Below are 15,547 nucleotides of genomic sequence, written 5' to 3' on the forward strand. Positions count from 1 at the left end.
CCTATTGATGACAGGTAAAATCTTGTAAAGGGTGATTTAAAGGGGTCATGGGAATGCTTAGCAACCTTATCTACTTTAGGTTTTATATTAAAAGTAAAATCACAAAATACTGAACTCCGAGAAAAATTAAAAACAGAAAATCCCTAATCAAATGGCAACATCAAAAGCTCAAACACATCAAACGAATGGACAACAACTGTCATATTTCTGACAGGTACAGGCATTTTCCTAAGTAGATTTATATACAGATAAAAACTTTTCTTTATACATTATAATACTGGTTAAATCATTGACATTTCAGAAAAATAGTTTTGTCATCTTACTTGTAATTGGTTACAAAACGAAACGAACAAGGAAATCAGGAGAAGTAGAACTTTATGCCGAAACAGAAGAGTTATGTTTCTCCTTGTATTTCATGATGGTATGATACTTAACCCCTAATGGGAGGGTATGTGCTTGATTTTAACATGATCAAGACATAATCTTTAAATCAGTTTAATGAGGTCTTGAGCTGACATGTCAGTAACGGCTAGTATTCCTTTGTAAATTTATGTATCATTGTCATTTTGCTTAGTTTCTTTTGTTACCTTTTTTACATTGGTCTCAAACTTCTTTTGAACTGAATTTCACTGTGCGTATTGCTGTGTGTATGTTTTTTTCTACATTGGGTAGAGGAACAGAGGAGGGTTGAGATCTCATTAAACATGTTTAACCACTCCGCATGTTTGTGCTGTCCAAAGTCAGTAGCCTCTGGACTTTGTTAGGATTGTATGATTTTTAATTTTAGTTCATTTATATGTTTAAGATTTTAGTATGACGTCCATTTTCACTACACAAGTACACATGTTTGTTAAGGGCCCAGATAAAGCACGCCTCCGGTTGCGGGACTTCCTCGCGGTGTTGAAGACCCATTGTTGCCTTCGGGTGTTTTTTGTTTTTTGGTCGGGTTGTTGTCTCTTTGACACATTATCCATTTCCATTCTCAATTTTAAATGTTAATCTTTTCATAATCAGAAACATAACGGTTCTACCATATACAAGAAATATAATACTTTTTCGGGATATATTTGACGTCGACGACAAGAAAGCCAGCATAGATAATATCATATAACTTTTGCAATTACCTTATACATATCTAAACTATATTTAACTTGAATTCACCGATTGTATATTCAACAGTTAAACGGTTTTTCATGATTAATTTCTTTTTAATCATGTTGTTCGTGTTATAAATGATCTTATTTACTATTCGTGGCCTCAAACGCAAATAAAGTATTGATGAACAAAAACTCATATTCATGGGAAACAGCTCGCCTAGTCGAGTGCAGCAAAGTTTTATTTTTCTGATAATACAACTGTCCTCAATCACTTTGCCTGCACACTAAGACCGCTGCAGCATACTTGTCTTTACAATGAAAAATAATGAAAGAAAATCTTTCATATCACAAAACAATATTTACATAATGTTCTTTTAAGATCTGCAGACAAAAACGTAATGAGTTTACAATAATTATAAATTAATACAAAAAAATTTCATAAAGGAGGGGGGGGGGGGGGGGGGGGGGGTGGGGACTTTACTGCACTAAGACTGAGCTTCGAACGGTCAAACTATGAAAATGTATTTTCAATGTTAACTTTTACCGCGAAGGACCAGTCCATGATATCATATAAAGAAACTTTAAACCCCTAACTCTGTTATGATAACTTATTGTTATGCAAAAATAATTTAAATATTATTGTAAACATGAACGCATGTTCTCAATATCACAACAAACCCATGAGCTATCGATAGTTAATAAATACATACATATGATATTAAAATAAATACATTAATAGATATCAGTGTGAACCGTTGTAATATGAAATATGAAAGCAGCTGATCATAATCATAATAATTACATTTCTATTTTATCTCGCTAGAGTGTGACAGTCAAATGTTTTATGTTTTTTTGTATCTTTACAAAGTCTCTGACAGAAGAGCAAAGTGAAATACACCAATTTGTTTATCAGATCTGAAACTAAATCTTCGTTTTGCAAAGTACGGTGGATGTGAAGAGAATTTCACGCATTTTATAACATGCCAGGTATCCTATATTTTCATAGAATGGGTTTAAGACTCACAGACGTATGTGTTTCGTCTATGAGATTACAAAACATATACTGAATTATTAACCTGGTATCTTTGTGGAATTGTTAATGAGTGGCAAACATTTTCTGTTTTTAATGGTTTTGTCTTAATGTTGATGTGTTTCCCTCGTTTTTAGTTTGTAACCCGGATATGGTTTTCAATCAATTTATGACTTATGAACAGCGGTTAACTACTGATAACTTTACTTGACGTAACACTTTAAATGATAAAAGGTGAAAAACGGATGTCCTAAAATTAGTGTTGTTAAATTGAACTGTTTTATCTAAGCGGTTACTTGGAAATCGTTCGACCGATCAACCTGTTAACCGGTAGATAAGTTGATAAGTTGATTTTTTTACTCATCTTCAGTACTAAACAAATGCACGGGCATTACAAGGCTTGGCTTTGGACAGTCATATAGAAGTTTAATTTTTATTAATCCAATACTACCATATTTACTATGGTGTTTGTAATAACTTCAGATTAGGATGATGATAATCTTCTTGATCTCGGAGAATTGACGAAGTCTGAAACCGGTGTTTGTTTCCTTATCTCTGGTGCTCTGTGGAGTCTTTCAGCTTGAGATGATTAATCGTGTAACTTGAATCACACAGTATTGTATATTAATTCCCTGTACATAGTTTGCTTTATACCATTTGTTTCTGAACGGTCGGTTTTCTTTTAAAATATCAACCTAGACGATACCAATTTTCAATAAAGTTTGCTTCAAAGCATACAATAATTATCTATGTAAGGTAATGTGTTTACCGTGATTAAAATCGAAACTACAATTGATTTCGACATTCAATTTACTTGAAAGTTATCGTGTGTTGTTGTCAATTAGGATTTTGCTCCGGTAATTAGACTGAAATACCAAAAATCGTCGTTGACACACATTTAAACTTTCAAAACAAATAATTTAAAATTTTAATAATTTATCAGTACACTACACGGACATTATGTGAGAGGAATGTTTAAGTGCAAAACTTTTCATAACACTTTAAAACAAGCTTAATTTTAACATATCAGTCTGTATGACTTTTAAAATATCATCGGTTCACATTGTATTGGAAATTATACTATGACCTATATATTTCGTCTTTTGTTTACATCGATACGGTCTGTCTATCATTTGGTCAATCCTGACATCCTAGAAAACTTTAGAATATGCTTTATCCATACCTCACTACCGATGCAGATTTCTGATAATGGTTGATACAATTTGACGCGTTGAATGTTTACCCAGAGTCGAAAAATATTGCATTTATTTCTTTCTTTTTTTCTGAATAATTCTGAAAGATTTTTTATTCAAAATAGGTAAACTTATATATAAAAAGGAATATAATAATGTCCCTTTGGTATTAATTGCCTCTATTATCAATAATTCTTGTAATGTCCATTTTGGTATTCCCTGCCCCTTTTGTGTCAGTAAAAGAATACAATCAAAGACCATATATATCCGTAAACGTAATTAACTTTAAAAAGTATCATTTACATTCTTGATTGGTACTTTGGTGAAATACATATTTAACTATAATTAAACATATTTCTTTCCACATTATATTAAATTCCATGAAAGTTTGACAAGGTTATTAGTGTCTATTAAAGGCAACAGTAATATACTGTTGTGCAAAAGTCATAAATCGATTGAGAGAAAAAAAATCCGGGTTTAAAACTAAAACCGAGGGAAACACATCATTTTTAAGAGGAAAACAACGAAACAACAGAACACTGCAGTGCAACAAAAAGCAAACAACAATGTAACATACATGGAAACGCACTGTTCCATAACAAATGCCATATTCCTGACTTAATACAGAAAAAAAAATGGTGGGTGTAACCTAGTTTTGTGGCTAGCCAATCTTCCGCGCTTTATGGCAATGTTAAATATACCGCTAAAATGACAAAAGTACGTGACAGAAACACAGTACAAAAGATGTCAAACTACAGTCATAAGCTTTGACGCCACGGACGCTGACGCCGAAATCTATGATCTCGCTTCGACAAAATAATTGTCGCAGGCTGGACATAAAATGGGATATTCAAACACTATTCTTTCAGAAAAAGGATATTTTAATGCAAACAATCTAACATATAGCAATATCTACCACTAGCCTGACCCGAATGTCAGTGGTATCGTTGTTTCGTTAGGAATACCACAGTAAGAGGATGATTAAAAATTTATTTTTAGAATTTGCTTTGCTTTTCTTCTCTGTTTTTAAAATTTTCTGATTTTGTTGTCATGAGTAGACCTATTGTCAGTGGTTTTGTATCTGTAGTTTGAAAACAATCATTTCCATTTAGTAGATCAGCAATCCTGCTCGCAGAACTTCCTGGAGATATTTCCACCATTTTTTGAGTGGACTCACCCTCCAAACGATGATAACCATGCACATCGACCTCTATCATTTGCTGATAGGGATTTAGATAGTCGTCATTGGGAGAATCTACTACATCTCCCTCAGAATATGAGCTACTACTTACATCTTGGTCGACTGTTAAATAAATGTCATCTTGATTAACATGTTCATCTCTGATAATGCTGCGAATAAACGTGTCATTGCAAATCATATTATCTTCATTAATTGATTCATAAGTACTACTTTCATCGTTAAATTGAACATTTGTTTGATCGGAAGGTACTTGTTCATGATGTGTTCCTGGTGATTTTGATTTGTTTAAATGTTCAGCTTTCCTTTTGTATTTGAAACAACATGATCCTAGAGCAACCATTACTACAATGCTTCCTGCACTTATTGAATAAATAATAAGTTCTCTTTTCAGAAATATCCCATCTGTAAAGAAAAAAGTAACGTACAGTGAAGGAAAAAGCAGAGGATTGAATTTGTTCAGGGAGCAATAATAGTTTTCTTGTTACCCACTAAATCAAATATTTCATATTAAAGTCATTGTTTTGTCATTTGTTTTTCGTTAATATTTACAAACAACGATTTGTTCATCGGCGTCACTTAAGGCAATAGCAGGTCTAGGAAACGCTCTATTCTGACCTCTTTGTACGAAAGACGAAGACAATGAGTTCATTAAATGGGTCAAAACCCCAACAGCTAGGTTGTACAGAAGGATATTTGTCTACAGTTAACATATAAGTTTAGTGAAAAATAAAATGTAAAAAAATAAAAAAAAGCAAATTTAAAAAACTGGTATCTTCTGAAAATTTTATTTACAATGGCTTAGTTCCATGGTTTAGAATGATGAGAGGAAAATTCTCAATGGATTTTTTAATAACTAGTGTGCAAAGTTCGATGTGTCAAAACGAGTAGTTGATTTTTCAAAACAGGTACCCGCTTTTCCCTATAAATTTTTCAAAATTGCTTTGATGAACAGCCGAATGAATGGTTAACTGCAAACCGTTCAGTAAAAGAATGTTTCAATTATATTCAGGACAACAACAAATCGACAATAACTATACATGAAACACCCAGAACGTGTCCTTCATCTCAAACGTGTCTAATCCCCTAAAACCTGTCTATATGACGTTATTGTAATCCAACACAGGTCTAGCTTGTGTCGGGCGTTGAAACGTGACCTTTTCATGAACATGGCCATATTCTTAAAACGCTCAAATACGTGTGATTTGTTATAACAAATGTTATTTGAAAACAAAACGAGTTAAGGTTATTACAGCACCTTAGACCCGGTCTGAAAATACACAAGCAGAAAATATTTCATGCATTTTCAGGACGAGAACAAATTAACAACTAATACAATTTGTACGTCTTTATAATTTGGGCTACAATTAATTTTTTTGTCAAGCAATCTCTGTGACTTTTATTAGTATTTTCACTGCCTCTTAGTTCCTTGTTAAAAACAAATTTGTATGTATTTTCTAATATCCTTTCTGTGACTGTCCTCACCATCTCTTCAATTGTTACGAGGTCATCAGTTTTGATTTCATTCTTAAGCTTCTTACTCAGTAATTCACGGATAGCCTTTTTTGTTTATGTGTGGTGTTTTAACTTCAACAAAAACCCGATGTATTCAATCGAGTCTCTAACGACTGCCGTAGACATCATTGAAGTCACAGAGAACACATTAGCGCTAACAATTTTGAGACGTGTTGGTGTCTTAAAATGAACACGTTCCGGCGGATAGAAATTGTTAAACACGTTTAGTGGAGATAAACAAATTGACATGTTTAAGCGGAGGAAATAAACGGGCACGTATTGGGAAAGTGAAATTGGATCAGGTAAAGCAGCACATAAAACCACACTCAAGTAATACTCATTTCAGTCGGAAACGCTCTTGGACTAAACGACAAACGTTATAATTTCAGTTTTGATTTCCCCAAAGAGTTGTTGCAAGGGTTTGTAAAGTGCAGAAAGCTTATATTCCAAAGGACTTCGATCAATAACTTGGGTTTAACCGCCAGAGAGAAAAAGTCAAGCTTACATTTTGTTCTGCCCTAGTCGACCCTTGGGGTACTTTAAAAATGAGCATTATATATTAAGTCGAACCTAACGAACGAAATTAAATGGCATTTGCTTTGTAGAGCTACACAAACGACAAAACAGAACATTTTTGTTTATACACATATGCATTTTTAATTAATCCGTTTTCCATTCCAAAGAAAATATTTATGATATAATATGATTGTTATTCATTTAATGGATGAAATAAATAAATATACTCTTAAATAATTAATAGTTTTTATACCATTTTTATCATATGCTGATAAACTATCAACTGTTGTCATAACATGTGTAGATTCCTTTGGCTCTGTAAATGTACTGTCCCACTTTTCTGAAAATAAACCTTTGCCAGTAGTGTTGTAATCAAGACAAATTTTTATCTGGTATGATTATTAACATGTTTCATCTGATGTGTTTTGCAAACATATTTTGTAAAATGTTTGATTATTTTGGAAAGTACTTGCAAAAATCCTCATTAAGGTAAATATGCTTGTAATTGTTGACGAGCATTGTAAACCAAATGTTCCAAACCTGGCTGAGACAGGCATGGTGCGGGAGTTTCTCGCTGCATTGAAGACCCATTGGTGGCCTTCGGCTGTTGTCTGCTCTATGGTCGGGTTGTTGTCTTTTTGACACATTCCCCATTTCCATTCTCAATTTTATGGATATTCATAAGAACGGACATGTACAAAACCTACTCAGCACAAATACACTTAACACCTCCACAAATATGCACAGGTTGGTTTTCGTTGACTGTGATGTACATGAATCCGCAGTTGATTTTCTCGTTTAAATTGTTTTACATTTTGTTATGTGAGAACCTTTTATAGTTACTATATGGTATGGGTTTTACTCATTGCTGAAGAAGTACGATGATATAAAGAGCTGACACCTAAGTTATTAGTCTCTTTTTAATTTTTATCAATTTGGCAATCATACCAAATCTTCTTTTTTTATTCAACTTTGCATTCTTCTTATAATAATTTAATGAACTTACATACTCCAGTTAATATATTTATGAAATATGGTATGGTAAAATAAGTCTGTAATTCTTATAGCGGGTGATAAATAAATTTACTCTCAACTAATCAAAAGTGTATATACCCTTTTTATGAGTTGCTGAAATGCTATCAACTGTCGTCATAACATATGTTGAATCCTTTGGCTCTGTAAATGTACTGTACAACTTTTCTGAAACATTTTCGCCAATGGAGTTGTAATAAAGAACACATTTATAACAGTTTGCTAGATAATCAAAAACGAAGTTGACGAGCATTGTAAACCAAATGTTTCAAAAGCATGTACCAAACCTGGCTAAGATAGGCATGGGTATTCATCAGAAAGGACAGGACATGGAAATATACAAAAGACACTAGGCATACATAAACTCAACACCTCCACAAATATGCATAGATTTTTTCGTCTACTCTTTTGTACAGAAATCAGGTTTTCTTGTTCAATTTGTTACAATTTTTTTAATATCGGGTCCTTTTATAGCTAATAAAACAAATCAGGTTTGGGTTTTGCTCATTCATTGTTTTTAACTTATTAGTAATTTGGTCGACATTGGATAGTTGTATCATTGGCAACCATATTATTGTTTATGCACACTATCCCAAGCGAACCCCTATAACAATTGAAGGTAATTTTTATCTTCAAGGTCTTATATTCCTCATTTTAATTATACCTATACTCCTTCACTGAAAATATTAATTCTCCTGAAACAATGCAAACTTCGATCGCTTCAGTTAAAATTATTCATAACTTGTTTAGACATGAAATGGATAAACTCATATAGGGCCTTTTGTAGTTTCCTCTACAGAATAGGTTTTGCTCATTGTTGAAGGGCGTGCGGGATATATTAAAGGTTGCATTTTGGCTTCTGGGGGATAATTATTTCATTTGCAATTACTAAATGTACACCACATCTTATCTTATTAACAATTTAGACAATTGATATCCTTTCTTAACTGTTTGAGGTTGTTTTTATACTCAATGTAGAGTTACTTTTTTACTTATGTATTCCCTATATCGATTCTCTTATTCACAATAAACAGTCATTCAAATCAATGCATTTTTTCATTTTAATACGCTTATTCAGATACAAGTCATCAAATACATGAATCTCTGAAGTTGTAAGATATCTTCAACAATTTTTAAGGTAACATTTTTCCCTTCACAACTGAATAGTTTAAAGCATGTGATGTCTTTATCATGTTGTTTTAAAATAAGATTGAAATACATTAAATTGTAATTTAATTTCTGATACAAAGGAGACGTTTATCCTAAATTTCCAGACAAATTCATTTAAACCTTACAACAGTCCGGTCAATTAAATAAGAGCCAATGCTTTTTTTTTTATTTTAACAACTCATATTGATATAAATGTATTGTAAATGAATGACAAAAAATAGTATACATTTGATGCGTCAATCCAAAGCTTAACTAAATATATGTGTCTCAGGTGACCACGGATATGTTCAATTATTGTATCAACAATCCCGTCTTATTTTCTCGATTTAGACATCACCGATCCAATGAAACCTATCACCAAATTTATATTTACCATGAATAAATAAAGGCAACAGTAGTATACCGCTGTTCAAAAATCATAAATCGTAACGAGAAAACAAATCCGGGTTACAAACTTAAATCGACATAACACATCAACTATAAGAGAAAACAAAAACAACAGAAACACTGAACTGCAACAAAAACAAACGCCAACATACATAGAAACGAACTATTTGATAACAAATGCCATATTCCTGACTTTGTGCAGGACATTTTAAGACAAATGGTGAGTTGAACATGAGCAATATGACGAATTGTACAATTTGAGCAAAATCTACTTACACTTTCTGTGCACTTGAAAGTTTTTGATTTGGTTCTTTTTGCTAGTCTTCAGTTTTTTTAATTAGTGTTTCGTGGACTATTTGTTTTTTCGTCGTCTATTGGTTTTTGCCTTTGAGTCGTCAGTTTTCTCGTGTATTTATGGGTTTTGATTGTTCACCTGGTATCTTCCGCCTTTTTTGCAATGTTTTATAATATATGCTAAAAACGGTGAGATGCATTTACTTTGTAGTCGAACATTTACTTGGTAATCGAACGTAAAATGAATTTACAGTAGCCTTTAACGATAGTATCTGCGAAATTTTTTAATATGCTACTACACTTTTTTAAATGGAAACTAAAGTTATCCAGATTCATTTGGTTCACATAAAGTATGCATCATGGTACGGCATTTAGGAAACCTATTAGTTGTACTTCCGTCCTTGTAATTGAAATTGATTGTCAATCCTATTCATGTGAGGATAATGTCAATCAAATAATTAAACAAAAAATAAAAACACCAACCAATTTCCCTATCTAATTATTCATCCATTTTACGACTAATACTATTATTTAAGAACAAGTGTACGACCATATCTCTCTCTATGTCCTTGTTGTTGTTGTCCAACAATATCAAACATTAGAAATTAGGTCCTACCTGACATGACAGTTGTCACCTCAACACATCCATCCACAATATCACATCTGTAAAAGAGAGAAATTAAAGACGAAGAAGTGTAAACGGCAACGAGACAGCAACATAACGACACCATTACCAAACTATAAAAAACTAGGAATTTAGCATTATTTAGGTCAAATTACATGAATTAGCATGTTTCAATTGCCATAGAATATTGATTAGAGATAAAATAAAACTTCAAACAAATTTCGATTAGAAGCAAAAAGTGTTGCTGTTATGATCAGGTGGGAAAGAGAAAAAATATTTATACAGAAAATAAATGATCGGGCATAAGAAGTGCATTAAAAAAAGTAAAGGAAACTTAGAAATTCTATATTTTAAATTATATATACTGTAAAAAGGCTTCTTGTACAAGTGATCTGTCCAGAATTGTGTTATGTTGGCACTTAATTGAACCAATAAAACAAAAATCCCAAAACACATAAAATAAAAAAAAACAAAACAAAAACGTCTGTGGTAATGATATTTAGTTTTCAACTATTTTCATCATACTCAACATCAGTTGTATCATCTGTTGGAGATCTAATATAATAATAACACGGATTCATATAATATAATGTACAGTTATTTTTATAGGCATGCTACCTTTCGTTATGCAGGCAGCTACAAACATCTCTGCATTTTCGTCCCCACAGTCCAAGTGAACATGGTTGGCATGGATATCCGTCCTTTGAAACATACCCAATTTCACATTCTATATGAAATATATCGTTTTCGAAACTAATGTAAATGCGTAGTTATAAATATAAAAACATAACGAGGGATTACAATATACATGATATAGTGAACGTTTGAAAGAAATTCATATAAAGACGAGATGAAGCGGGATTGTCGATGGGACAAATATCTATAAACACCAAAGATAAAAATGTAGACATATCGACGATAGCGTACAACAATGGGACAAAACCATACCATATAGTAAATATAGGCAAGATCTAATACTGTGAACACATGTCGCTAGTGACGTGAAACATAGTCATACCGTATCGGTCAACCAATTGGTGATGGCTAACGTAAATTTTGTAAAGTGTTGTTTTCAGTTGTTATGCCTCATAATTCTGTTTGAGTAGTTTTTGCATAAGGAGCACACCCATTTTAATAATTGAGCTTAACATATCTTTGAGATATATAAGATATATATGTTGCTGTTGCGAAATGGGAAGGTAACAGTTGTAAAGTTGAAATTATCATGCTAATAATAGATTTTTAAAATAAAGTCGTCCATCTTTGTGAATATCGATGACAACATCAAGATATGAGTCAGATCTTCTAGTTTCGGTAGTATCCCTCATCCAAAATTAACTGGAAACTATGAGTTGTAAGCACTCATTGAATAGTGTGTTATTGATTGACAGGGAATCATCAATATATGTTTATCTGAAAGTTAATTTAAAGAACTTTGCATGATGTTCTTTTCTTTTTTTCCTTTAGAAGGTTTTGTGTGCATTATGTTGCATATGAGAACAAATTAAATACGTCGGCAAGTTGGATGCACAATTAGTAACGATTGGAATAACGACTGTTTGTTGAAATGCTAATCCACTTAACTCAACAAATATTATCAAAACAAAATGATTACTTATGGAAGTGTTTAGGCTACTTGATATAGTGAGTTTTAATAATGGTATGGAAAACGGTTTGGTTCGAGTATAGTGAATTCCAAAAGGTTTAACAGAAGATAACAAAAATTGCAGGTCGTGTTTATATAGTAAGTTATAAAAGACCCCTTGATGAAATATCTGACAAAATCAAAAGAAAAAACTCAACCGCCTGATTTATACTTCAAAAATTAACCAACAACATATAGCAATCACCGACAACTATAAGATAACAGTATCCTGTCTTTAAACAAGGCAGAACAACATGTGTGGGGATTAAAAGCTCATCAAGGTTACCATGCTTATAGTTTGATACGCCAGACGCGCGTTTCGTCTTCATCAGACTCATTAGTAGCACTAGAATCAAATCTATTGGAAGACCAAATCAAAAACGATGTTGAAAGGCCAAATATTATACGAAGTTGGGAGGCCAAATCCAATACGAAATTACATAGCATGAATAACCGAGCATTCGACAAAAGTTGTGCCAAATATAGTTAAGGTAATATATGCGTGTTGGTAGAAAAAACTGTGTGTTACGAATTTGTGTAATATCTTATACACAGTAAATATACAGAAAATTAACATATCAATGATATAGCAAGTCAATACAAAGGTGCTGACTACTGGGCTGGTGATAACCTCGGATAATCATGTGATAGCACATCATAAGAACACATTGTAAAAATCTTTTGGAAAGGGTTCATCTACTAAGTTCGGATTTTTAGAACTAAACAACTAATGAAACGATAAAAGACACAAATAAGTCCAAAGAATGGCTATGGGCGTATATAAAGCTCAATAACAGCTTCCGAGTAATAAACTGAATAAAGATTAATGGCGCGTATGTTGATCATTAATGTTAATAAAGGGTGAAAACGTCCTCTGTTATCACAACTCTGTCTACTAAAACTGTTCCTAGTAATTGGAATAACAGAGTAAATACCTATAAGAATATTCATGCATATTTGTTAAATTAAAAAAAAAAGGTAATGTCTCGATGTTCCTAAACTATTTAATACTGAAAGAAACTTTTAATTCATGCATACTCAAGATTTCGCTTTTCATTTGCAGAACATCAAGGGAACAAAAATGGAATAAATGTTTGCATTTACTACTTTCTCAATTCTGCAAGGCTACACATATTGGGTGTTCTTTGTTTATCGTCCATTGGTACTTATGGCATGCATAAAAATGCAATCAAATTTCATGTGTGAGATTTCTGACATAGAATAGTTGTTCCAAACATGTGATATTTGAAAGAATGGGGTAGCAATATTTTTCTTCTAAAGTCATTCAACTCTGCAACGAACCAGTGTCTTAATAATTATAAAATCACAACTGACTATGGTTTTAACATAAAGTAAAAATAATTTATTCACTTGCATTTACTTGAGTATGAAGCTTTCTATATCAAAATAATGTGTTGATGTAATCGAGTTAGCAAGATCAGCGTTGCAACTGTGTTTTGGTTATTATCATCAAGTTGTAATATTTGTGGTTTTCCTTGAGTTTAAACTCGATATGCTAAACATATTTTTTTATTATTATATTAAAGTTAAACTGTGTTTCATATCTTCTGTGTACTTTATCGGAATTCGGTTGTCTTTGTTTTATGTTATTTCGATATCATTTTGTTTTCTTAATATTTACTGATATAAAACATACCAACACATGTGCCATTCTTTTCCTCATGATTATTACAACAAAACCATGACCCAGTTACACCATTGCTGTACAAAAACAAAACGCAAATGAATGTTTAAAACGAATCATGCCGGGTAATAGTTTATTACAAAAATAAAATTTGCTCAGTTCTATAAAATTCATCATTCGAATCTTCATCGAGTGACTTGATGTGTTGTCTTTACTCCAGACATTGATGTTAATACTTGTAACAAGTAACCAATCCTTGACACTGCTATGTGTCTTTTTGTTTTGTTGTCGCAATTGGTTTCCATTAATTTTTTGCGGGTTTCTCCGAATGCATTATTTAACTTTTTTTTTTTAAATAAAACTAGTATATTTGTCAGTCAACATTTTGATTTGAAATTTATCAGTTCCGATTACTATTATTTCCAATGTCTCAAGACAGGAAATTTACAACTGGTATTAATGAGGAGAAAAGTTAGGTTGTATCATTGATAGTCATATCATAATTCCTTAATTAACCTTTTAAAGAAGATATTAAGATTACCTTAAATCATCATAACATTTGTCACTCTGAACAAAGCCTAAAATCCAAACAAAAATATATATCACCATCTTCAGTATTTTCATGATAAAATTCGATGACAAAGGAAATAATTTCCGTGATTCTACAATTATCAGTGTATATACTGATATATATTATATTTCCGGTAATGAACAGAACAATAACGAGTAGGTGCATAATCACTTTTGGAATTCCGAATGAAACGTACTTTACATGAGGCACCCTCTAACATCAGGAATCTCGTCTGTGGTTTTCTATTTTTTTGTATATCTTTGTAATTTTTAGCTCCAAAGACTTATATTTTAAATTTTGGGAAGTCTATACAATTTCTTCATAAACCTTGGAATCGATGGTGTGGTTATCGCAGTTGAATATTGGTTAAGACGGTACAATGACATTTTCCACGCTGTATTTGGAAGGGTTTAATTTTGAATTGTCCTTTATGTTGTCCAAATGTGATATTTGAATGGGGATGACATTTAGAAATCAACAAATAAAACGATAATATATATTTTTTAAAACAATAAAACTGCTAAAATACAGTTATTACTAAAATTACAAACGTTGGCGTTACGTTACTTACATATTGTGGGGTTATTGGTTTCCGCTCTGCGTGCTAATTGTGAGAATGCAAGTAAACATTTTTAAGTCTTTGGTTTGACCTCTTACACTGGAAAACCTAGCACGCTAACCGCTTCATCACAACATTTACATGGCGTTTTAGTTACCTTTCGACTTCTGAATTTGAATGTTCCCTTTGTTATCTTTAGAATTTCTATTAAAGAAGAGGGGCGAAAGATACCAGAGGGACAGTCAAACTCATAGATCGAAAATAAACTGACAATGCCATGGCTAAAAAACAAAAAGACAAACAGACAAATAATGGTACATAAAACACAACATAGAAAACTAAAGACTAAGCAACACGAACACCACCAAAAACTGGGGGTGATCTCAGGTGCTCCGGAAGGGTAAGCAGATCCTGCTCCACATGTGGCACCCGTCGTGTTGCTGATGCTATTACAAGCCCGGTAAATAGTCTAATTCGGTAGGTCACATTCGTGAAAAGGGAAGGGTATTGTAGTTACGACATAAGGAACGTATCCGATATCATCTGTGAAACGGTTATTCCGTAACGGTCAATCAACTCGTGATGGCGTCCATAAAATTTACGAAGGGATGATTTCAACTTCACCATTTGGAACTCTTGGTTTAATAGCTTCCTTGTGAGCAGCAACCCTCTATCAAGGAAATCATGATAGGAAATACAAGCCCGGGAATATCGTATCAATTGGGAGATATATACTCCGTATGCAGGCGCTGCTGGAATGTTGCTACATAGAAATGGAAAGTTCACAATTGGGATGCTGAAATCATCTCTTTTGTCGTAAAGTTTTGTTTTCAACCGACCCTCATTGTCAATTTCTAGCTGTAAGTCAAGATATGAGGCAGACTTAGCTGTATCTGTTGTATCCTTTATCTCTAGTTCGATGGGATAGATGCGTTCAACATAGTCACCAAATATTGAATTATTCGGTGAGAGAACATCATCTGTATAGCGAAAAGTAAAGTTCAAGGATATTGCTAACTTCTTATCTTTCTTCATAAGAAGTTCCTGTATTAAGTCAGCCTCATAATAAT

At 32.6% G+C, this 15,547-nt stretch overlaps 1 protein-coding gene across 1 annotated transcript; it reads right to left on the minus strand.

Moving 5' to 3' along the window:
• Positions 1–4,229: 4,229 nt before the first annotated feature.
• On the minus strand, positions 4,230–13,997 carry LOC127726241 (uncharacterized). Its single transcript, XM_052233548.1, has 7 exons — positions 13,889–13,997; positions 13,360–13,424; positions 10,676–10,784; positions 10,049–10,095; positions 7,663–7,749; positions 6,803–6,889; positions 4,230–4,923 (listed from the first exon to the last, which is right to left on the minus strand). The coding sequence occupies exons 1-7, from the start codon at positions 13,969–13,971 to the stop codon at positions 4,316–4,318; spliced, it is 1,086 nt and encodes a 361-aa protein (XP_052089508.1). The 5' UTR covers positions 13,972–13,997; the 3' UTR covers positions 4,230–4,315.
• Between the last annotated feature and the right edge of the window lie 1,550 nt (positions 13,998–15,547).

This window comes from Mytilus californianus, unplaced genomic scaffold, assembly GCF_021869535.1.
Source record: "Mytilus californianus isolate M0D057914Y unplaced genomic scaffold, xbMytCali1.0.p SCAF_17, whole genome shotgun sequence".
Classification (NCBI taxonomy): Eukaryota; Metazoa; Mollusca; class Bivalvia; order Mytilida; family Mytilidae; genus Mytilus; species Mytilus californianus.